At 44.8% G+C, this 22,664-nt stretch overlaps 1 protein-coding gene and 1 long non-coding RNA gene across 2 annotated transcripts; one reads left to right on the top strand and one right to left on the bottom strand.

The window, feature by feature from the left end:
• The first annotated feature begins 581 nt into the window (after positions 1-581).
• MTMR6 (myotubularin related protein 6) lies at positions 582-22,427 on the top strand. Its single transcript, XM_072976025.1, has 14 exons — positions 582-765; positions 7,577-7,693; positions 8,308-8,470; positions 9,713-9,870; positions 10,047-10,175; positions 12,915-13,049; positions 15,314-15,446; positions 16,190-16,299; positions 16,838-16,963; positions 17,810-17,859; positions 18,277-18,477; positions 19,817-19,948; positions 20,032-20,158; positions 21,974-22,427. The coding sequence occupies exons 1-14, from the start codon at positions 742-744 to the stop codon at positions 22,232-22,234; spliced, it is 1,866 nt and encodes a 621-aa protein (XP_072832126.1). The 5' UTR covers positions 582-741; the 3' UTR covers positions 22,235-22,427.
• LOC140701064 (uncharacterized) lies at positions 10,249-10,862 on the bottom strand. The gene is made up of 2 exons (XR_012079829.1): positions 10,772-10,862; positions 10,249-10,526 (listed from the first exon to the last, which is right to left on the bottom strand). It is a non-coding gene; the product is annotated as an uncharacterized lncRNA (long non-coding RNA).
• Positions 22,428-22,664: the final 237 nt, after the last annotated feature.

The following is a 22,664-nucleotide window of genomic DNA, read 5'->3' as shown; positions in this document are numbered from 1 at the left end:
TTGTTTCCTTTAATTCGGGGATCAGTGGTTTGCCCTGTGATCTCACTTCTCAACTAGAGTTTCTTACGAAAAGTTGTTGATTTTTCAGTTTGTTCAGCTTTTACTTGTTAGGACGCATCCCGTAATTGTTAAGGGATGCTGGTAATAACAGTGTAGGGCCATACCCCACTTTAAATAACTAATCTCACCATATTGGAGATTGTGATCGATTCAAATAAGGCTACACTAAATACACCTGATTATTTCCGTGGAATGGATTCTTGGGAGCCGAACTGCAGCTCAGACTAACGAGGAAGTATTGAAATTTGGTGCTGTCCACGGGTGGGGAGAGGGGCTTCAGTGACATCCTGTCTCGCCCTCCCCCACCAAATTCTCTCTGCGTAAGCACGTGCACAGGACCCAGTCTGGAGCGGAGAAAACCGCCAGCCGCCTGAGAGGACCGCGCTCTCCTCGGGACTGGAGGGCCTCCGCCGGCAAGGGGCGCTGTGGGACCCGCGGCGGCCCCGCACCATCCCGCCGCCGCTCTCCCCGCGCCGCCGCCGCTCTGCCCACCGCGCCGCGCCCCCTCGGCGGCCGGGTTTGGGGAAGTGTTTCCAGGAGACGGCGGGGCGGGCCGCGCGTGCGCGGTGGACGCGGCCGGCGGCGGAGCTGGTTCCTGCTGGGCCAGGGGCGCCGCCACCGGTCTCCGCTCCTCCGCTCCATGGTGCGCCCAGTGCGGCTGCCGGCGGACGCGTCCTCGGGATGGAGCACATCCGTACGACCAAGGTGGGCGCGCAGACGGCGGCTCGCCGCAGGGCGGGCGGAGGGCGGCGGGGCCCGGCCGGCGGGCGGAGGGGCCCGGCGGGCCCGGCCCGGGGCGCGGAGGCGGCCGCCCAGGGGCTTCGGGCGGGGGCGGACGGCCGCCGTTCCTGGGCCGAGTCGGCGCCGCTGTGGCCCCGCGCCGGAGCCCCTGTGTCCCCGGCCCCGGATCCTCGCGGCCGGCGCTGCGGGAGCTGGACCGGCGCCCCGCTCCCCCTCGTTTTCCTGGGGCTCTGGTCGAACTTGCTCGCCTCTGGTGTCAGGACCCCGCTGGACAGACGCGTTACGGGAAGCGTGTCTGGTTCCTCAGCTGAGCATATTCAGCCCCTTCATTTTGTGTGTGAAAGACACTTATTTTGAGAAAACACAGATCCTAATGATTCTGGTACAGCTGTTAAAACGGGAGAAAATGACACCAAGGTACTTTACCGACAGCATTTTAGTTCAGCTTCAACTTTGGGAAGGGAGAAAACGTAACTCGGAATCAGAAGCATTGAGTAGCATCCTTTTAAGACCGCGCGGAACCTGCAGAATCAGGAAGAAGACCCACTGCGAATCTTGACTCCCCGGGTTTTTCCGAAACGGTCAGGGTCAGTCCGTAGCTGCTCGTCCTCAAGTCACAGCTCATTTAGGAAAAGGGCCGACACACGCCTTCATTTGTTGCAGGGAGAATTTGAGATCTATGTCATTAAAGTGTTTCACAACCCTTTTTACGGTGTGCAGGGACGTGTATTAGAGCATGTTTTTAACATGGCACATACTGTACCTAGTAAAATTAAGGATGCTAAAAAGCAACCCCATTTTGAAAATCTTTGTATTTTTAAGAGAAGAAAGATAAAGTAACTCTAAAATTCAAGTTGCTGCCACTTAAAGTTTGAAGGTAGAGGGTGCTTAGGTAAATAACCAAACTAGTAGAAGACTGCAGAGGTGGCAGGGAGGACTAGGGTGGGCATCAGATCAGGTTCTTGTCCCAGCGCCCAGATTCCTCATGTGTGTACGTGGTAGCTGTGTGCAGGGAATTCCTTCTGTGCCAGACTGCACCTCATCTCTGCACCTTTCACCGTGCTTGTTACAGTTTATAGTGCACAATAGGAAAACAGTAAAAATGAACTGAATTTACTCATTTAGAACAAATCTATTCCTAAGGATTGGTAAGAGTGAACAGAGTGTTGGAAGAGCTTTAGGATCCCTGGGCTTATTTTACGTTTTCCTGCCTTAAATTTATAATGAACGTGTATCTTCGTTTTTATTTCTTTACCTTATTTCCTTAAGATTCTTGCTGGCAACTTTCGTTTGCTCTGCTGTTCCTCACTAACTACCAGGTTATGAACTTTAATTTTCTGATTTAGTCTTACCTTTTCACAGTGGGCTAACACTGGTGGTTTAGTAAAGGTTTTTTAATGACTTTTTTAGGATGAAAAAACTTCTGACTAATTTTCCATAAAAATTACTTCTCAAGTGTGCTCCTTTATTACTTTGGTTATTTTTCTAGCATTAGACCTCTGCTGGTCTGGAATGTGGCTGTACATAGACTGCAATTAAATGGATATCTACTAGGTACGTGTTGTGTGTCGGTCCCCATACAGACACTGGGCACACAACAGTGGGCACACAACAGTGAGCACGACAAGCATGGATCTCACAGTGCATTCTGAGAGCAGTTGTGTGAACTCTAACATTTTCCTGAGTCATCACTTAGTCTTAAAAGATTGAATAGCCAATGTTTTGTTTCCATTATGCATCGCCTTCACCTGGACAGTTAATTTCCTGCAAAAATAGTTGTAAGTATTTAAAAAGTAAAAATGAATTGCTTTCCGTTTGTTTAGCTGTTTTGAACTCTCTAGTTTAGTCGTGATCAAGGACTGACTGTCGAGTACCGCCGTGGAACTAGCAGTTGGTTCTACGTCGCGCAGACCGCTGTGTTTGAGAAGTAGTATTCACCACTTACGAGCAGCCGTGTGTCAGTGCAGCCAGCTGCACGATGTGATGTCACAGATACGTTAATTTATACAAGATTATCCCCAAACTCTTAATGCTGCCGGTTGGGGACATTATGTACATTTGCAGACGAGAAGGAAATAGGCTTAGAGAGTGGAAGGAACCTGCTCAGTTAGCTCAGGATGGGGAGAGCCGAGATTTAAACCAAGGTTTGTCTAACTCCCAAGACTGATAATGACTTTCCTGTTATCGCTCCAGTTTTCATCTGTTTTGTTCACATATATTAATATTAACTCAGAAAAAAGTCTTAATAGTAATTTTAAGCTTTTTTTTCCCCAAACCTCTTATCGTAAGTAAATCATTTTTATGTGGTGGTGTTTTTTTTGTACTGTTTATAGACCTTTTTAAAAATTACCGCTTACTAATCTGAGACACATCAGATCAAGTATTTGAGCTGACTACTAATTAAATGGCTGTATAATTCTAAAATTCAGGAACAGTTATATCACCCTGTTTTGGTCACATTTGGGCTACTCATTGCATAGCATCAAAAAAGATGTCAAGTCAGAATTTGAATTTTTGAAAGAGATTTCCAAGCTGTGCTTATGAGCAATGTCACTGCTGCCCGTCACTCTGAGCTCTGATTTTGCTGCAATGAGAGATTCTGGGCAGGAGACAACGGAAACGTGCAGAGTCAGTTCTTCTTCATGCCCTCTTTCCCCTTTCCCTGCCAGGCGCCAGTGCTTGGCTGACATCGTGGATTGCCCCAGATGGTAGTGTGCTGTTTATGAGTATAGCTTTGCAGAAGGAAGTGGAAGAATGTTTTCCGAGCCTAGACGTACGTGAAAGACTGCTTCCTAGAGTTGGTTGAGTGAGATGTCCCGTGAAAACCCAACCCCACTGGTATTCGGCTTGAGTAATTTCAAAAGTAATGCTCCATTTGTTCTTGGCTTGTTACCCCTTGTCATCAGAATGTGAGAGTACACACGTATACAGACAGATCCATGTTATGTATTACGAAGAGGGAAGGGAATGCAAAACTAAGAATGGATCAAGAACAAGGAGAAACTGATATTATTTGGTTTTTTGAAATAAGAGCCCATAGACTTGGAGGAGCACCTGAATGCTTTCCCCATGTAAAGTGCTACCTTGGCTCACACTAATGTTATCCTATTATACAGGTGGGAAAACTGAAACTTGCAAAGATTAAATAAAATAACCTGTCCTGACCCGAACAGCTGGCTCCGCGAAGGAAGAGGTGGAGCCGGGAGCCTGGATCCGGGCCCTGGATCTGGGCTTCTCATGCCCATCCTGTTCCCATGGCCACTCCCCCTCCTGCCTCGCAGAACAGTGATCTTGTCAAGAGGTTTGAGTAGGAGGTGGGTCAGTGTGAGGAGGACCGGATGGGAGGGGAGCGGGGAGAGGAGCAGGTGGCAGGATGCTGATGACGAGGGTCTGGAGTGAGGGAGGAGGTCTGGCCCGGAGCAGGAGACTCGGAGTTGTCCGTGTTCCCGTCATCGCGGGGGACTTCTGGAGCATGGAATAATGGTTCTCGGTCCCAGGTGGATGCCTGGCTGTAGGGAGGGATCACAGGGAGCCGGAGAGGCCTCGGCAGGCCATCCCAGCTTCAATCGCCCTGTCCTGTCATAGAGTGAATACAGCCGTGGGTCACAGAGCTTGGACTGAGGAAGGCCATTGGTCCCTCCTGCCCCAGGGGCCACTTTCCCCTCTTGGGTGTCTGAATTTTCAGGATGTGATCTGTCTGTGACTCCCTGTGTTTTTCCCTTCCAGCTGTGTAGTCAGCTGCAACCTGAGCTTCTGTATAGACCATCAGGGTACCTTTGAGCGCAGGCCCAGAGTTGGCAACAGATCTACTGGCCCTTAAGGTGATGTGTTGGCATCTCCCATCCTCCACATAAGGACCACACCCTCCGGCTCTTTTCTCCCTGCTCCTTACCCTTCTGTTTATTCTCTTTTCCCCTAACCTCCCTCTTCCCCATTTCCTTTTTGCCTGTGACACTGCCTATAAGAAGGGTCTCGACTCTTTCTGAAGTGCCTCAGTGCTTGTGAGAGTCGTAGTTGCTTCTTAAATCTCTGAAAACATTTCCATGAAAACACCAGGAAAAGTCCACAGCAACATCTGTGCAGGGCTTTCGGCTCTCGCTGAAAAGAGGAAACCAGCAGCAGCAGGTGGGGTTTAGAAACCGGCGGCGTGTGTGGGTGAGCTTTGTGCGCTCTTAGCAAACAAGATCTGACTTCTTTGTTTTTACAGTCTTAGGATTTTCAGCAAAGAGCAGAATAATCTGTATGTTTTCTTGGAAAATCTCTTATTTTTCTCCAGAACTTTAGGTATTAAATAAATGTCTTTGAATGATTTCAGATTTATTATCTGTCACATCCATATAGAGATTCCATGTTGAAGGAGACATGCCCTGATTTTTATTATATTTTGATTTGAATATAGTTTTGCACTTACTAAGGTGATGGGTAATCCTTAGTTCGTTATCGTCAAGCTAGACTCTTTTCCCTCACTCACTTTTCCTTTTATACTTTATCTCAGTAAATGGCAGCTGGCCCTGACAGGCGTAGTGTCTTTAAGAAACCTCTAGGTCCCTTCCTTCTCACACCAGTTTGTTGTTATCTCGGGGGGTGGGGGGGGGCTCTTGGCCTGTATCACATCCTCCCGGGGCTCCCCTAGGTACCTCTGTGGCCTCCTACCCGGTTACCGCAGGACCAGTCTTTTCCCAACTCAGTGCATTCTCCGCGTTGCCGTCAGAAAGGTCCTCTGACGGCATCTGATCACAGGCTGCTGTGCTCAAAGTCCTCCACTGGTTGTCTTTACAGCAGTTTCTCTACCTTAACAGGTGCTTCTTTTTCATCAGGTAAGATGCTACGTCCCTCCCCTTCTTACATAATGCATCGTCCTGTATTGACACTTCTGTGTTTCCTCTGCATCAGTCAAGAAAATTTTGTCGAGCTTTGCTTTTGATACTTAACACTAGGAGAATGTGGGTGTTCCAACCCTAGCACTCAGGTTAGGAGACTGAGCTTGCTTTTCAAGTCCACGTGCCTCCTCCTTCCTGTCTGCTCTGAACTGGACAGTGGTCAGTACAGAGGACTGTCAGGATCAGCTTACGTCCTGAGCTCGCTAGCAACAGAATTTCTTTAAACTTTCATTCGCTCACTTTGTTGCTTACTATTTCTCAGGCAAACGTGGTGTAAAGGACCTGACATCTATTCCCCAGCCTTCCTGCAGCCCTTGAGGGAGAGGGTTTTGTCCCTATTCCACAGATAAAGAAAGTGAGGCCCAGACAGATTGACCTTTAGTTGGTAGCCAGTGCATTTTGGAGTGAATTAGCAAACTAGCCCTAAACAAAGAAACAAATGTTGACTTCCGAGAGAAATCTTCATTCAGGTTTATAAGAAGGAAGTTTTCCTGTGGCTTTAAAGGCAGTGCATGGTGATCTGACAGGTTTTAGTTTTTATCTGTCAAATCAGCTGCCAGACCTGAGCTGCAGTAAGTTAGATCCTGTCTCTAAGTTTCCAGAGGGAAGTGTTGAAACTCAATTCACTGCCTTACCCTTGCAGGTGGAGTTTTGAATCACAATAAAATATTTTGTTCTGCATTTAAATTTTAACTTATTTGGACACTGCTGTTATAAATAAAACACTATGGCACTGAGCCTCTTGGAGATCTAATTAGCCTTTTAAGTTGTAGTTATTGATTATTTTGGAAATCCTAATTTCATAGTGGGGTATTTTTCAATTTTAGTAAGGGAAAAGAAGATATATATGAGGTAAAAGTATAGAATTAACGAGGTAATGGTTAGCTCTGTGGTTTTGAAGACAGCTGTGGGTTAATATTTTTAGTTGGTAAAGGTTTTTTTACTTCCCCTCCTCCCCAAAGGAATGAGTAGTAATAAATATTATCTTTTCAAAGCAGTACTCTCCTGCACATTCTTGGCCAACTCTGGCCACACTCCCCAGTGGCACCTGTGTGCACGCACGTGTGTGTGTGTGTGTGTGTGTGTGTGTGTGTCACCATTGATAAAGATGTACTGTGCACCTCACTGCCTCAGCCACAGAGGGCAATCAGGCAGCATGTGACATGCGAGGGAATTCAGAGCCAGGAAGAAATGCAGCGCTGACATTAGTTATTAATTAATTTTCTGAGGATTCCTGTTAAGAGAGGGCATCAATGAGCCCTGAAGGTGGCATCGCACTTGGCTGAGCAGGAGAGGCTGAGTGAGGAGGGAGAGCAGGTGGGGAGAGGTGCAGAACTGGACACAGAGCTTTCCTGGGGGGATGCTGGGCAGAGTGAGGGGTGTTCGCAGCCACTGAGCTTGTCCAGGATTGGTTTTTCCTGGTAGATCACTTTCATGGCACTAGATAATAACGTTTATGTATTTATTTCTTGACTTGCCAACTTTAAATAAAATATACTGCCTCTTTTTTAACATTTTTTATTTATTTATAATCATTTTACAATGTTGTGTCAAATTCCAGTGTTCAGCACAATTTTTCAGTATACTGCCTCTTGAATACAAAAAGTGTTTGTGCTCATTTATACCACGGCCCTCCTTCCGGTTCTCTTTCGTATTCATGTGCCTTTTTTACAGAGTTCTCTCTGTTGGTTATGTTTGTAACTGTAAATAATGCCTATGTTGTTTGTGGGTGACACATTCCCCAAGATACTTGAAATTTAACTTTCGACATTAAATAAACTCACGTTTTTGAACAGGAGGAAAACATTTGCAAATGTACATTTGAATTATGGGATAACAGAAAATGGATTTTATTCCACTTTTGAAATGAGAAATAACACCTTTTTCTTTCTCAGGTTGAGCAAGTGAAATTACTTGACCGATTCAGTAGCAGCAACAAGGCACTGACAGGGACCCTGTACCTCACGGCCACACATCTGTTGTTCATAGACTCTCACCAGAAAGAAACCTGGGTAAGGAGGACCGCAGCTGGGTTACCACGATTATTGCAATGGGCTCGTCCTTCACTGTGTTTTATTTTGAATATGTACAAGCATTTTTAGGTGTTGCCTGTCTAAATGAGAAATTTTTCAAAGTCATGTGAGCACTTCCGCCCTCCTTTTGAATAAAGCGGTGGCGTCACCTGGGCTGTGGGATTCTCTCTCGGTGATGAGTTGTAAGCAAAGGCCTGGAGTTCCTGGCTGAAGGGGCAAAGCTATCATCCCAGTTGGCAGGAGCAGCCCCGTGCGTGTACAGAGGAGCCAGGTGATGGCCGTGGTCACTAGGACTCGAGTGTGCGGAGGAATTGGAATGAGGCTAGAGAAGTGGGAAATGACATGACTAGAATGCTTTGGGGGGAGGAGGTGCTTTTTAATGGTCACCCCTCTGCCTTGTAGAAAACAGCTCAGAGGGTCAGGAGTAGACGGAGCCTGTTTCTGGCTTGGGCATATGGTCATTAAAAATTTGCGTGTGTAGTTTAAGATCGGAGACTGTTTGCAGAGGCGTTTCTCACATGTCTGCACTCTGGGAGACAGTAGCTGTTTTGTGCTTTTCTGTAATGATGATCAGATGTTGTCTCCCGTTGTAGATCTTGCACCACCACATTGCCTCGGTGGAGAAGCTGGCTCTGACGACGTCGGGGTGCCCACTGGTGATTCAGTGCAAGAACTTCCGGACTGTGCATTTCATCGTTCCCAGAGAAAGAGATTGCCACGACATCTACAACTCTCTACTACAGCTGTCAAAGCAAGGTGCTGTTCTCCAGGACCAGAGCTTACTTGCTAATTGAGATGGACTAGATAATCCAAGATACTTTATTTAAAATCTCATTATTGTTACATTATACTTCAGGTTACTCTTAAGTTGGGTTCTTGTGTGCTCTGTTCCAAAAAATTTGGCCTAGAAATGATGAGAAACTTCCGATCTGAACTGTAGGAATGGTTTCCAAAGGCAGGGAAATAGCAAGGAAAGAGTGAAGCATTTACAGTGGTACAGGCTTGACGAACCAGATTGCTGTTGATGTTTTCAAAGTCTGTTGAGAGCCAGTAGCCCAGCTTTTTTTTTTTTTTTTTTAGTGGGTGTCCCAGAGCCAAGAGGAATGACTTGGAAGTTGATTACTGCATGAAAAGTTAAGGGAGGTCAGGCTCACCTGGCCACAGTGGGGCTGATTCCTTAGATTGACTGAAGTGAGCAGGGGTAAGAGAGCGTGACTCCTGCTTTAGTGGAGGCAGGAGTGAGGGCATTATTGGCCCCGGGGGAGGACTCTTACTGGCGCTGGTGCCCTGGTGTCTGCAGGCTTCCTCCCCCAGCATGCTGGATGCCGTGGCTGTCTCCATGGAGACAGAGCTCACTGGTTCCTGACTGTTCCTTGTGTGTTGCACACCTGGGTTGCAGCCGTCTCGGAGCAGGTCCCCTCTCACTCTTCTCTCCAGCTCCTCTCTGGACCCTCAGAGCCTGTACGGGTGTCTGCACCGCCCCTAGGGAAGCCCCGTCCCACAGCGGGCACGCTTCTCCGACTTTGGGGCGTGGCGTTGTTCAGGAGCAGATGCTCTTGGGGGCTCTGTGCACCCTCTGCTGGTTTTGGCCAACACCGTCCTGTGGGATGTACGTGCACTTTCCCGTTTTTCTGTGCCATCTCTAGTTCTTGGTTAAAGCATTAGTCCTCCGTGTTACGTTTCATTTGGGAAGAGTGGTGGGTGGGAAGTGTCTGCTTCTCTCTTCAAAATTTTACTTTTAAGGGAAGGAAGTATTGCAGTAATGTCTAAGTCTTACTGTGATATTTACTAGGTTTTGCTAATGGTACAAATGAAATCTTAGATCGACATATGTGTCTTCAGATTACTCATTTTCATCAAAGAACTGGGAAAATAGTAGGTTCAAGTATGTTCAGGTATTAGCTATCTCTGAAAATTTTTTAAAAATGGAGGGATAAAACAAAAATTATTAAATCCTATAAACTGCATTTTAACATTTGTGTGTTTTGTGTACCATAGCAAAATATGAAGACCTCTACGCATTCTCTTATAACCCCAAACAAAACGATTCAGAAAGACGGCGAGGCTGGCAGCTCATTGACCTTGCGGAGGAGTATCAGAGGATGGGGGTGCCGAATTCAAACTGGCAGCTGTCTGACGCCAACAGGGATTACAAGGTACCCTGTCAGTCAGAAAATGCTGGGACCGAGAGTCAGAGTCATAGTAGCGGCTTGTCCGTGTACTACTCTGTACTGTTCTTGCGTTTATATGTTTTAGTGTTTGAAAGGTGTTTTTTAAGCTCTTGGATTTGGAACCATGAGTGCAATGGTTATGTTTTATTTGATTTTTACAGATTTGCGAAACTTACCCCAAAGAGCTTTATGTTCCCCGAATAGCAAGCAAGCCAATAATTGTTGGTAGTTCCAAGTTCCGGAGCAAGGGGCGGTTCCCTGTTCTTTCCTACTATCATCAGAGTAAGGAGGTAGGAAGCTTTCTTTTGATTTTACAATTGAAGCATAACCCTCTTCAGGCGTAAGTATCCGAAAGAACACTCATTTTTACATTAAGAGGTCATTGTTATATTGCTGATGGAGAAGTGCTGGCTTTTCCCTTAATAACATGATTGAAATTTAAAAACAAAATTATCCTGAAATACGGAAACTCTCATACTTGTCATCTTTCTCCCCTCCCCCTCATCCTTTCCTTCTTCCCTTCCAGGAGTGACTTGAAAACAGCAACAGGATTTGTGAGCAGATGGATTCTTCCTGCTTTCCTCTGGTTCTCTTTTGATCCTGCTTGTTTGCGGGGAGAGCAGATAGTTTGGACAAGCCAGCTATTGAGAAAAGGGAGAGAACCAAGGGTCTTTCAGGCTCCCGTTTTAATAGTAAGCTCCTCACATGGGAGGACTTTTCCAGTGAGAAGGGGTGGAGGCGGCGTCTTTATACCGAGACGCCGTGACAGGGATTGCTCAGCACGGTGAAGCTTACCTGCAGTCCCTGCGCAGGCAGGAGGGCCTGCGTGATTAGTGCTCTCTGTGCGTGGGAGCCGCGGGGCAAGCCTGTCAGCTCTGCTCCTTACCTGTCCCTTTCCGTGGGGACCGGTGGTTCAGAGAGGGTGGATCTCTTCTCGTCACAGCTGGTAACTTGAGGGCTCGATGCCAGTTCTGACGCCCTGTCCTTTGTGAGCTGGTTTTTTCCCTGGGAAGTGTTTAGAATTGTCTTTTTCCTCAGGGTTCTGAAATTTCACGGTGATGTGCCTTGCCGTGTTGTTCTAAATTCTGTCTGGAAACTCAGGACTCTGTTGTGGGAGGTTGCTCCTTTCTTTGGTAATTTCGTCTCTTCTATTAATTTTTTTGTGCTTTGTGTGTGTGTGTTGACAAGTGGGCTTCTTAACATAAACTTGCATTTTTCTTAATTTTCTCTCCTATTTATCTCTTGAGGTAAGAATTCTTCAACCTTATCTTCAGTCCATCTCCTGTCTCCTTTATTTTTGCTGTAATGTTTTAAAAATCCAAGAATTCTTTCCTGTTTTCTGAGCTTTTTTTTTTTTATTAAAAAATTTTTTTTCTGAACTTTTTAGTTTTCTCTTCTTGGATGTGACTCTGAAGATGTTAAAGAATTTTTTAGAAAGAATTCTTGTGCTGCCCACATAGCAGTCTGCTCAGTTTTTTTTTTTCTTATTTATTTTGTTTTCCATGTCTTTCGAATATCTGAGTCTTGGCTGGCCTCTCGTATTTAAGAGTGAGGTGCTTCAAAGCTGTTGAGAAGTTCGCTTGTGCGCTTGAGTGATCTTCTCTGGATTTTTTTCTGTTGTGATTTTCACACCACCGTGTGTCGTAAGCCTGTCCAGGGTCCAAGTGTGGGAAGAGGGGTGGGGAGGTCGCACGTTTTGTTACTCGGGCTTTACTTAATCTTGTTTTGGGTGGGCACAGGGCTTCACCCCAGCCTAGCTGTGTTCCATTATCCCCCGTCAGGCCTTCAGAGGTGTCGGCTCCTGGGCCTTACTGGGCTTTTGCTGCTGAGAATACCTTGCTTCCTTTTGACTCGGAACAAGTTGTCAGCTTTCTTTGCTAAATCGGTTACTACTTGTCAGTCCGTTTTCATTTCCCCACATTTTATTGATGGCTCTACTCAATTTTTGTCTCTTTTCTCATTTTCTTTGACCTTTTGGTGTTATACATTTAAAATTTCTTCCTTAGAACTTTAGTTGGGTTTGAGAAGGGAGCCAGAGGTAAAAAGTAAAACTTGAAACAGAAGTTCCTAATCTGCTTTTCATAACAAAGTCATAGGGAGTTATGACTAGTTAAGGCCTCTGTTTGACACACCCGTGTTTGTATACATTTTTTTATTAGAACACTGGGCTGAAAACAGATACGCAGTGCCCAACCCAACAAGCCAGAGAGTTGGTCTGAGAAAACCTTAATAAGGCGGTCCTCATTTTCTTCTACTGTTTTATTACATTTTCATGGTTTTATTTTATGTGTGAATATGAATTTATATATACTTTTTTCCTTAATGATACTGTGGTTGGAATGTTTGGGTAGAGTTAAGTTGGAGCTGGTATGGCTGAGATTGGGAAAAAGGTACATGGGTCTAAGTCTTTTAAATCTTTTCTTAAGACTGAACAACAGTAGATAATCTACTCCAACACGCACTACTTCTTAGTTATTTTTGCTCTCTTAGATTGACTATTTTAACCAAATTTGAATTGAAGTTCATTTTTCTCATTTTATGTCTCATTTTATATAAAGTTTGCTGATTTCTAATTAGAGCTCTGAAAGCCTTTGGAAAGTAAAAGTTCAAATGGTGCTGTTTAAAAAAATTATATTCTACATTTATTGATGATTCATTTACCTGAACTTGAGTTGAAAGAATCTTATAATCCAGAGCACAGAATGCAGCTGTCTGGTAGGTTACCTGATACAGAATCGAACAGGTGTTGCTTCTTAGGATGAAAGATTTTTTTTTCCGTCAAACTAGATAAGGAGCTATTTAAGTTTCTTAGTAGGAGATAGTATTGGGAAAACTTAAGTAACATCAAGACGTTGAAACAGTATTTAATCCAAATAGAATTTCAAAGTTAACACCCGAATTGTCCTGCCAGCTTTTAAACAGACTATGCATTTGATTTTAACTTTTGGGGTTTTCTCCTTTTAAGATGTTTTTCAGATAGGTTTTAGATTTATCTTTGAATAATCTGTTTTCTATCTTTTTAAAACTAGGCTGCCATTTGTCGATGTAGTCAGCCACTGTCAGGATTCAGTGCCCGGTGCCTGGAGGACGAGCATTTGCTTCAGGCCATCAGCAAAGCCAACCCAGCCAACCGCTACATGTACGTCGTGGACACCAGGCCCCGGGTATGTGTCTGAGCCCAGCACAGTCTGGCCGGGCAGTTGTCCTTCCTTGCTGATTCAGTAATGGAAGTTGATCAGTTTGTCTGTATTTAATGTATTTCAGTCCTAGTTTTAAATTAACTGAGGCTAATGGTACCAAAGAAATCAATCTTTTAAAGCATACTAACTTAGGTGACCCATTTCCCAGTCAGCCAGATGACGATTTATGTCTTCACACACACACACGTATATATGTATGTATGTATATGTGTGTGTATATATGTGTATATATATATAATATGTGTGTGTGTATATGTACATATATTTATGTGTATATGTATATGTAAATGTGTGTATACGTATATATGTCTATGTATGTATATGTGTGTGGATATGTATATGTGTGGATATGTGTGTATGTATATGTATATATGTGGGTATATGTGTGTGTATGTGTGTATATGTACATATAAATTTAGGAGAGCTGAATTTTATATTGGGAACGCTTGCCGGTATATGTCTTTTGTTATTGTGAAGAAATACTTAATTGTATTACTTTTTTGGTAGAATTCTTAATTGGCAAAATGCTTTGTGTTAAAATAATAGATCTTAATTTGGAATATTCAAGAAAGTAAGGAAAATAGGTAGTTAACTTAGGAATCATTGAGCTAGAGAATTATAAACAGTGCACAGGACGTAGTTGTTCTGTTAGGACTCTGTGATGTCAGGATAAATTTTTGTCATTGGGACCAATGTCAGAATCCCCTTCCCTTTCATAAGCACAGTTAAACAGCCAGTTCACGTAGGATCCTACAGCTAACGCAGTGAAAGCCCTCAGTGGTAACAGCTGACGTTACTTTTAATTTTTATTATAGCATCGCACGCAGAGCTGGTGGGCTACACAAAAGGACATTGGCAGAATTATAGTGAGGATTTCTTCAAGAATCTGGAATGAATGAGAAAATAAGAGAAAGCGATGAGAAAAAGCAAGTGAGCAGTCTAGAGCGCAACTTGGGCAGCCTTGTTGAAAGGAATGGTAGCTGTTTGAGAAGTAATTCTCACCATTACACAGTCTCACAAGGGACAGTGGAGAAAACAGAAGATAAGAGTAATCTGAGTAAATTAAGACATACTAAAAATTGGACATTGATAATTCGATAACATTTTATTTACACAAAAAGACTTTCTTAGAAGTCATGAGTGTTGGTGCTATCTCTTGTAAGAAAAGTTTTAGGTTCCTTCCTTGTATAATCTGGGTGGGTTAATTGGTTAGAACTATTTTTAGGTAATGTTAGATATGACAGATTATTGTAATTTAAGAATCTCTGAACCTGTGGTCTGAGGGCGATTTGTTTCTTGGGACCTAATAGCTCTTACTTCTGTAATTGACTTCTACACAGAAAATATCTTTGATTGCATTGTTTTCCTAGTTAAACTTAAACTCAAGTAGTGGTAATTCTTAACAGCTAACTCTTGCCTTAGTCATCGTAGGTGGTGAATAACCAGTGAGTCAGCAGATACAACTTAACTGTACTTCTTGCCGTCCTGGGCCCCAGTCTACTGCAGGAGAAAGACAAGCTTTTCTTGCAGTTTAGGTTCTGCTTCATCCAAGTTCATAAGAATACTTAGCAAGTTATAACGAACTGTGTGAAATCGTAGTCGGAAAGAATTAAACGTGCCAAATCCTGAGAGAACCTCTGACAGCATTTGATCTAATAACCAAAGCCCACGGGCCTATGGGCAGTCCTTTCTCCCTAGAAATCAGATTTTTGGGGCCTAATTCCTGGAGGTGTCTCAGGCCAGTGCGTTGCCGCACGCTGCGTGGGCCTCCTCACGCAGCCTGACGGGTGCCTCAGATCTGGTTTTCGGGGCCTCTGGGGGCTTCTGAGTGAGCACGTGCTCCACGCTTGTTCTGAAGTGAACCTCGTAGATTCATTCTGTTACAGACACTCCCCAGCTCTGCTTGTCTCTGAGTCATTTAGGATGTGGATAGGAGATACTTCTTCCTTTTTTTTTTTTAATTTTGAAATACTATAAACATACGGGAAACTGGCTGCAAACATCAGTGAGCTATTTGTGGGGAGCTTGTCTGGCCCTTCCATTGTGTAGCAACCCTGTGACTTCACAGTAGCCGCCTATTAAAAATGGTGGCATATTCAGTTTGGAGGCATTCCTTTAAACTCCACTAGCTATAATGTGCTTTATTTCGTGTTTTCATGATATTTTGGTAAAGTAAGTTAAAAGATGAAAGCAATTTGTCTCTAAATTTCTAAAATTTAAAATTTTAGCTGAATGCCATGGCCAACAGAGCAGCTGGAAAAGGTTATGAAAATGAAGACAACTACTCTAATATTAGGTTTCAGTTTGTTGGGATTGAAAACATTCACGTCATGCGGTCCAGCCTTCAGAGACTGTTGGAAGGTATGATTGCTGCTTGCCTTGCAGGCACCTTTGTTCAGCAGAAACGGGATGCTGAAGGCAGAACGTAAGATTTGTGATTGTATAATTGAAGTTTTTCTAGTAGTCACATTGGCAAGAGTAAAGAGAACAATTGAAATGAATTTTAATAATAGACTTAACCTAACATATTGAAAACATCATGCTAACATGTAATCAATATAAAAAATTAATCATGGTATAGTTTACTTTTTCCTTTAAGCCTAAGAAATTGGCTCGTGTGTGTTTCACCCTTACAGCACATCTCAGTTCGGACTACCCACGTTTCAAGTGTGCAGTAGCCATGTTTGAGTGGTGGCTGCCATATTGGACAGGACAATTCTAATGGTTTTACAAAAAATTGCTTTTGTTCGACATTCTTGATTAGTCAGTACAGGGAAGATTAATTTATGATAATGTGCCATTTAAATACTAACCTATCTTTCCAGTCATGGTTTGGAATTTTAAAAATTTAAATATTAGACTGTTTTTAATTAAACACATAAGATGCAAAATTTTATAAAAAGGGGATTGGAGCATTTTTTTAAGCACAAGGAATGATAGAAAAATGTACCGAAAAGTCCGTTACTGAGCGTAAGGGCACGTTCATGTCCATAAAGCGTCTTGCGTGCTGATGTCCTCTCCTCCCCAGACTCACTCCCCTGGGGCCTCCCGGGCAGGGGTAGTGGGGACTGGCTCCGTCTGACAAGCGTTTTCTCCCCTTGCAGTCAGCGGCACCAGAGGGCTGTCTGTCGGCGACCTCTACTCCGGCCTGCAGAGCTCGGGGTGGCTCCGCCACGTCCAGGCCGTCCTGGGCGCCGCAGTCGTCTTAGCCAAGGTGCGTCCCTGCCGCCCCGCCAGGTGAGGGGGGTCACGGCTGGTGCTGCCGCCCTTCCCCGTCAGTGCCTCCAGCGGGGCTTCACCTCCTCAGTGAGGCTCACATTAATTTTAAAGAGCTTGGGTACTGCCGTGTCCCCTTGAGGGAGGGACTTTAGAAGCATGTCCCCAACACTTTGAAACAGCATTTTTGTCTCTGTCTTTTGTTGACTTACTTGGCGTTTTTGTTATGTTTTGTCTTGGTTTTGGGAAATTATTCTGTGATTTTTTTTAAGGTGTTTATTTTTTCTTTTACTCTCTTCTTTTGGCGGGAAAGTAATTACATTTGTTTATTTACTTATTTTTCTTAATGGAGGGACTAGGGATTGAACCAGGACCTCACCGCTGAGCTATACCCCTGCCCCTGTGACGATGTTATTGCAGTCCTAGCTCGTCTTTGTAATACGGTCCCTGCTGGTATGTTTTTTGAGTAGGCACGACGTGCTGACTTGCCTCAAGTGTGTTCTGCTGCAATCTGAGTGCGTGGTCTTTCTTCTCAGGCGGTAACGACCGAGAGCGCCAGTGTGTTGGTCCATTGCTCTGATGGCTGGGACAGGACCTCCCAGGTTTGCTCCCTGGGCTCCCTCCTGCTGGATCCCTACTACAGGACAGTCAGAGGATTCATGGTAAGGTCGTCTGGCCAGATGGTGGGCTCAAACGGGGGTGGCTTTGTGCCTAAGGTCACACCGGTGTGGATGTGGTGGAGCCCAGGCAGTGTGACTCCAGAAACTGCACCATTACCCACTACATTGCGTGGCCTTCTGGGGAGGACTAAGACAAAGCCAGAAGAGCTAACCGTGGCAATTTTGACACTGAAAAGAATGTACTTGGTGATTATTTAATGAAATTACAAAGTATACTAAATACTAAGGAGGCTGTGTAGATTAGACTGAAGATAACTAGAAGCCTACTATTATTTTAGTAGAGTTGAAACAGAAAACAGATAAAGACAACACATATAAGAGGTTAGATATCATTTGAATTTGAATACAGATTTTTCATTAGTTTATCATTCTTATTTTTTTTTGAAGTGTTACATAAGTAACGTTCAAGTGAACCAAAAGTTTTAAACACCCACCCCAGTCTACCACCCACGGTGAACCACCGGTAGCAGTTTGGTTTACATTTTCCTCACCTTTTTTCTGTGCATATATCATCACACGTACGAAAATATTAATGTAGTAGTGTTTCATAACATACATTTATCACTTAAAATGTGATAAATACAACTGAAACAAAGTCACAAGGCTGCTGTATGTCTTCTTATTTATTATTTTCACTCTTAGTTAGACCAGCGTCTAATCCAGGTTCTTGCTGTCTTATGCCTCTAATTTAAAATTTTTTGCTTTGTTTTGTTTGCAGCCAAAAGTTAAAAGTAAATGCTGTTTTTAAGATAATAGAATTTAATCCATTCTAAACAGACAAAAAATTGAAAGTGGTTATAAAATGGATTTTACTTTTTCCTATAATAGGTTTTAATAGAAAAGGATTGGATCTCCTTTGGACATAAGTTTTCAGAGAGGTGAGTCACAGTTACACATTTAGGTATTTGTAAAACTTGTTCAGAGTGCCAGAATAGTTCTGTTCTTTAAGAGCCGTCTTGTCTGATGATGGGAGGCGAGCATGCTTTGGTTTTGTGTATGAAGACTGATTAAATTTTTCTGTCGTTTCTTTCAAGTCTCATACTTTTGTTAATTTTCATGGCAATTTATTACCTTCCTTTTTGTCTGGACTGTAGGAGTTAGAAAGTAACAGACCCTTTAAAATTGTGGTTGAAAAACTCACAGGTATAAATTGTTTCAGTAAAAGCATAAGAGTTTTTTTACGCCAGTAACAATGTTTCAGGAGTTTTCTTGGTGGGGGTATTTAAATTTAACAGTACCGGAACAGTTGACTATTTTCAGGCACATTTTCAAAAGCTTGTACTCTCTGGGGCTAGGTGTGGCCATCTGGACGGGGACCCCAAAGAAGTCTCCCCGGTGTTCACTCAGTTCTTGGAATGCGTGTGGCATCTGACCGAACAGTTTCCACAAGCCTTCGAATTCAATGAAGCGTTTCTTCTTCAGATCCACGAACATATTCATTCATGCCAATTTGGAAACTTTATTGGAAACTGTCAGAAGGAAAGAGAAGAACTCAAGTAAGACAGTTGATTAAAATGGACTTTCTTCTTTTCTCTTTAGCTGAGGTCTGACGTAAATCATAGTTGAACTTAGAATATCTTGACAGGATGTGGAACTGAGTTTGGTTGTAAAGATTTTATTGTCTGTATTTCTGAAGCTGAATGCCCTCTGAATACCCCCACACTCTCGGGGTAATGGCTAAGCTGTGTTTTGAAGTGCAGCGTACGTGCAGAAAAGTGCATGTAAGCGTGAGACTCAGTGCATCCTAAACTTGCCCACCTGCTTAAGCAGCATCAGAGCCAGAAGCGAGCAGCATCCGGGAAGCCCCCTCATGTTCCTTTCCAATCTGTGTATTTAGAACAGAAAAACCCCTACATTATTTCATTTCCTGGAAAATACTGGTCTAAATTCTAAAGTGCAGTAAAAGGTATAAAAACTTGGTTTTGAGGTAAGGGAAAGCCTTGCAGCTCCTCTCACGTTTCTAAGTGGATGGTTCTTTGAGGAAAGTGAATGCAGCTGTTGTTGGCCCAGCGCCTTCCCCGCGTCGGGTCTCGCGCCTGCCCCTCCCTCGGCAGCCTACGGAAGGGGAGGGCTTTCTGGTTCAGGCTGGACGCCGGCGAGCCCTGGCGTGAGAGGCCCCTGTGGACACACGTCCGCGGAGGTCCTGGGCGTAGATGTCCGAGCGTCAGGAGGGAGCAGTCGCAGGCTGCCGACCGGCCGCGGCCGAGGTGGAGGCGCCGAGTCCGTGGTGGTCTGAAGGCAGCACGTGCTGGCTCCCCCGCGGCCTGGACGGCGGGGCTGGCCGCGTGCGGAGGGGCGTGAGGGTGTGGAGCGGGGATGCCCGGGGAGCCAGCGATGGCCACGGGCCGTGGGGGCTCCCTGCGTCACCAAGTTGTGGCTGGTGGTGGCCTGGGGCGGCAGGGCTGCTTTAGGAGGAGCTGTTCCTCCCGGCCAGTGCCGGTGGTCCCCGTCGGCGGGACGGCGCTGACACGGCCGCTGCCCGGCCGTCCTTCTCTCAGAACTCACCTGCTGGCCGTCTGGGGGTCGTGGAAGAAAGAGCGGGGTCTCCACCTTGCCCCAACCCCCGCCTGTCTTGGGTTCACTTGGTACACACACCGTGTAAAGCCGGTCCTCCCTCTGCCCACCTGCTGCCCCTGCCTCTTGGAGCCGCCGTGTGTAACGAGTTGTTTCGCGCCTGAATGGCGTCCCGACTTTTCCTAACGCCCTTGTGTGTGCGCACTCACACTCGCGTTCGTCCCCGGGGCCCAGACGGGCCCAAGGGGGCGAGGTGGGCAGGCGGGCCGCGCGCTTCCCCCGCGCGTCCGCGGGCGAGCCCTCAGCTGCTCTCCCCCGCAGGCTGAAGGAGAAGACGTACTCGCTGTGGCCGTTTCTGTTGGAAGATCGAGAGAAGTACTTAAATCCTCTCTACCGGCCCCAGGCTCAGGAATTTGCAGTTTTGGAACCAAATACAGTGTCTTTCAATTTCAAGTAAGTTAGCGTGACTGGAGTGTCTATGCCTAAGTTTTTAAAACCCACTTTATTGAAATGCCTTTTTTTTTTTTGTCATAAAGGTTTTGGAGAAACATGTACCACCAGTTTGATCGAACTTTGCATCCTAGGCAGTCTGTATTTAATATAGTTGTGAATATGAATGAGCAAAATAAACAGTTGGAGAACGACATTAAGGACTTAGAATCTGTAAGTACCTAACGGGATGTTAAATTAGTTTGTTTCCTTACTTGTGCTCAGTGTGAATTAGCGTATTCAGAAACCTCCCACATACACACTGCTTCAAAACCAGATCTCTACTCTGAGTAGGTGAGTTTAAATAATTTCCCCTGAATTTTAAAATATATTGAATTATTTGAAGTAGCTAGAAAAATAGATATAAACCTAATACATATTAGGGCATCCACCACCTAGCTTTGCGAGATTTTAACGTTTATCACATTTGATTCAGCTCTTCCATGTTTTTGTCTGAAGACCCTGTGTGCTCCTGAGTCTCCCCCACCTTCAGTGTGGAATTTGTTAGTCATTCCTGCACATTTTTTTACACATCCAGTATATGTTCAATCCACAAACAATTTATAATACTGTTTTATATGATTTAAAATACTGTTTTTATTAAATACTGAAAAATACGAAAGAAAATAGTCTGTGTACGAGGTATAAAGGGCAGCAGGCAACACGAGTGCCCTGGAAGCCCTCACTCAGCTTTAGAAGCCACGAGCTTTTTTAAACTATGTGAAGGCTCCCACGCTCTCTTGCTTCACTTTGCTCAAAGTTGTTTTGAAGTGTATCCGTGTTGATCAGTTTAAGCTTGTAGCTTTAATTCATCTGTTCATGAGCAACTGCTGTGCAACATTCTCTCGTGTGACTGTGTCGCAGTCTGGCAGGTCAGCTCTGCTCCACGACTCAGTTATTTGCAGTGTTGGATTTCCAGATAACCGGTGACGTTGAGTGACTTTCCCTGTTTGTTGGCCGTTTGCTTTTTCTCTTTCTGTGATTGGTCTGTTCAGACCAGTGCTCATTTTTCTGTTGGCATATTTGCCTTTTCCTTACTGATTTGTAAGACTTCTTTGTATACCAGACACCAAGTCTTACTTAGTTATATGTATCACCAGTGGCCTTGTCAAGTCTTTTCTTAGCTTTTCCATTTTATTTACGGTATGTTTTGTGTAGATACTGTGAATTTTAATGTAGACAGATAGACCGATCTTTATGGTTTTTGCCCTTCTGTGTCTCTTGTTTAAGCAATCCCTCCCCCCTCAAAGGAAAGCAATCCCCTCCACCCTAGGACCTTCTTTCCTTTGCCTTTGGAGACGCCGCAAGAGGGTCAGTCAGTCGTGCTTCAGAAACCCCAGGCGGCTGTCGTCACTCAGCAAGACTGCCCCTGGCCGTCTGGGGTGGGGCGCTGGCCGCTTGATTGGACGGGAGAAGGGACAAGCCCAGGATACTGGTGGTGCGGGAAGATGTCTGGAGATCAGGCCAACTATTCGGGGAGTGTGGAACTCTGCCAAAGAATACTTTTTGAATCTTCTGTTAAAATAGGAAAAGTTCTACTGTGTCCTGAAGCCTGCTGCGCTCACTAACCAGCCCTTGTAGGAGCCCACATGAGACAGCTCTTCAGGCCCCAACACCTTTAGCTGATACATGAGTGTGTTTGTTCCGTTGCACAGCTGTGATTTCAGAGTGACTGTCTCACACGTATTTCTTTCATGATAAAAGGCCTACCTTTTAGACCTTCTAGGAAATGTACGTGCTTTGCAAACGTGAAGACCTGGCGTTCTTCTGCAGTCAAGTGTGATAACCATTTTCCGTTGCAAAGGTTGTCAACAGTTAGCGTTCTCAATCATGTTACTCACCCTCACTAGATTTTAATTTTTTGAGATTTAATTGTATATCATACATAACGAGAAAATGTGCAAAAGCACTTTTTTCTGCTTTCAGCTAGCTATATTGAAATGTCGTATGTGCAGCTAGTAATCTCTTTCAAATTTGGATTTGTTCCAGCAAATTAAGAAACGTAAAAATAAGCAAGCAGATGGAGTTCTCACCAAGGAATTGTTAAATTCAGTTCGTCCTGAATCACCTATGCTCAAAACTTCCTTGTGTTTTAAGGAGCAGACGCTGCTCCCCGGGAATGATGCTCTTCGAACTATAGACAGCAGCAACCCAGCGGATAATCGGTACAGCGAATACGCCGAGGAGTTTTCCAAGCCGGACCCCGCCGTGGTCAGCCTGGAGTACGGCGTGGCGAGGATGACCTGTTAGGCGCGGGCGGTGCTGCCTGCACTGGCTGCCGTGCAGGAAGCGGGTCACCGTGCGGCTGGTCCGTGTGTGGGACCGAAAGTGCTCTCAGAGTGTCCCGGTGGGTTAGCAGCTGGAGAGAGGCCGGTACCTGCTCTGGTGAGAGAAGTCAGGCAGTTTAGCTGCGTTTCTAGCAAGATGTGAATGACTAACAGTTCTTGAAGAAACGAGTGGTATCGGCCCATTTACTCCACACACGGTCCATACTGTACTGGTGAATTGACATGTCTGTGATTTACATGGTAACCACAGCCAAACACGAATAGCCTTCCTTAAGGATAATTTGATTGCCAAAAACAAAACTGGCAATGTGGTCCCTTATTTAATAGCTGCCACGGCATGTACTTTCCGTTCTGTGACTGTAACTATGGCTATTTACATATTTTGCCTGTTA

Source organism: Vicugna pacos, chromosome 14 (assembly GCF_048564905.1).
Source record: "Vicugna pacos chromosome 14, VicPac4, whole genome shotgun sequence".
In the NCBI taxonomy this organism is placed as follows: domain Eukaryota; kingdom Metazoa; phylum Chordata; class Mammalia; order Artiodactyla; family Camelidae; genus Vicugna; species Vicugna pacos.
Note: the sequence above shows the minus strand (reverse complement) of the source record. Positions and strands in the feature narration are given on the sequence as shown.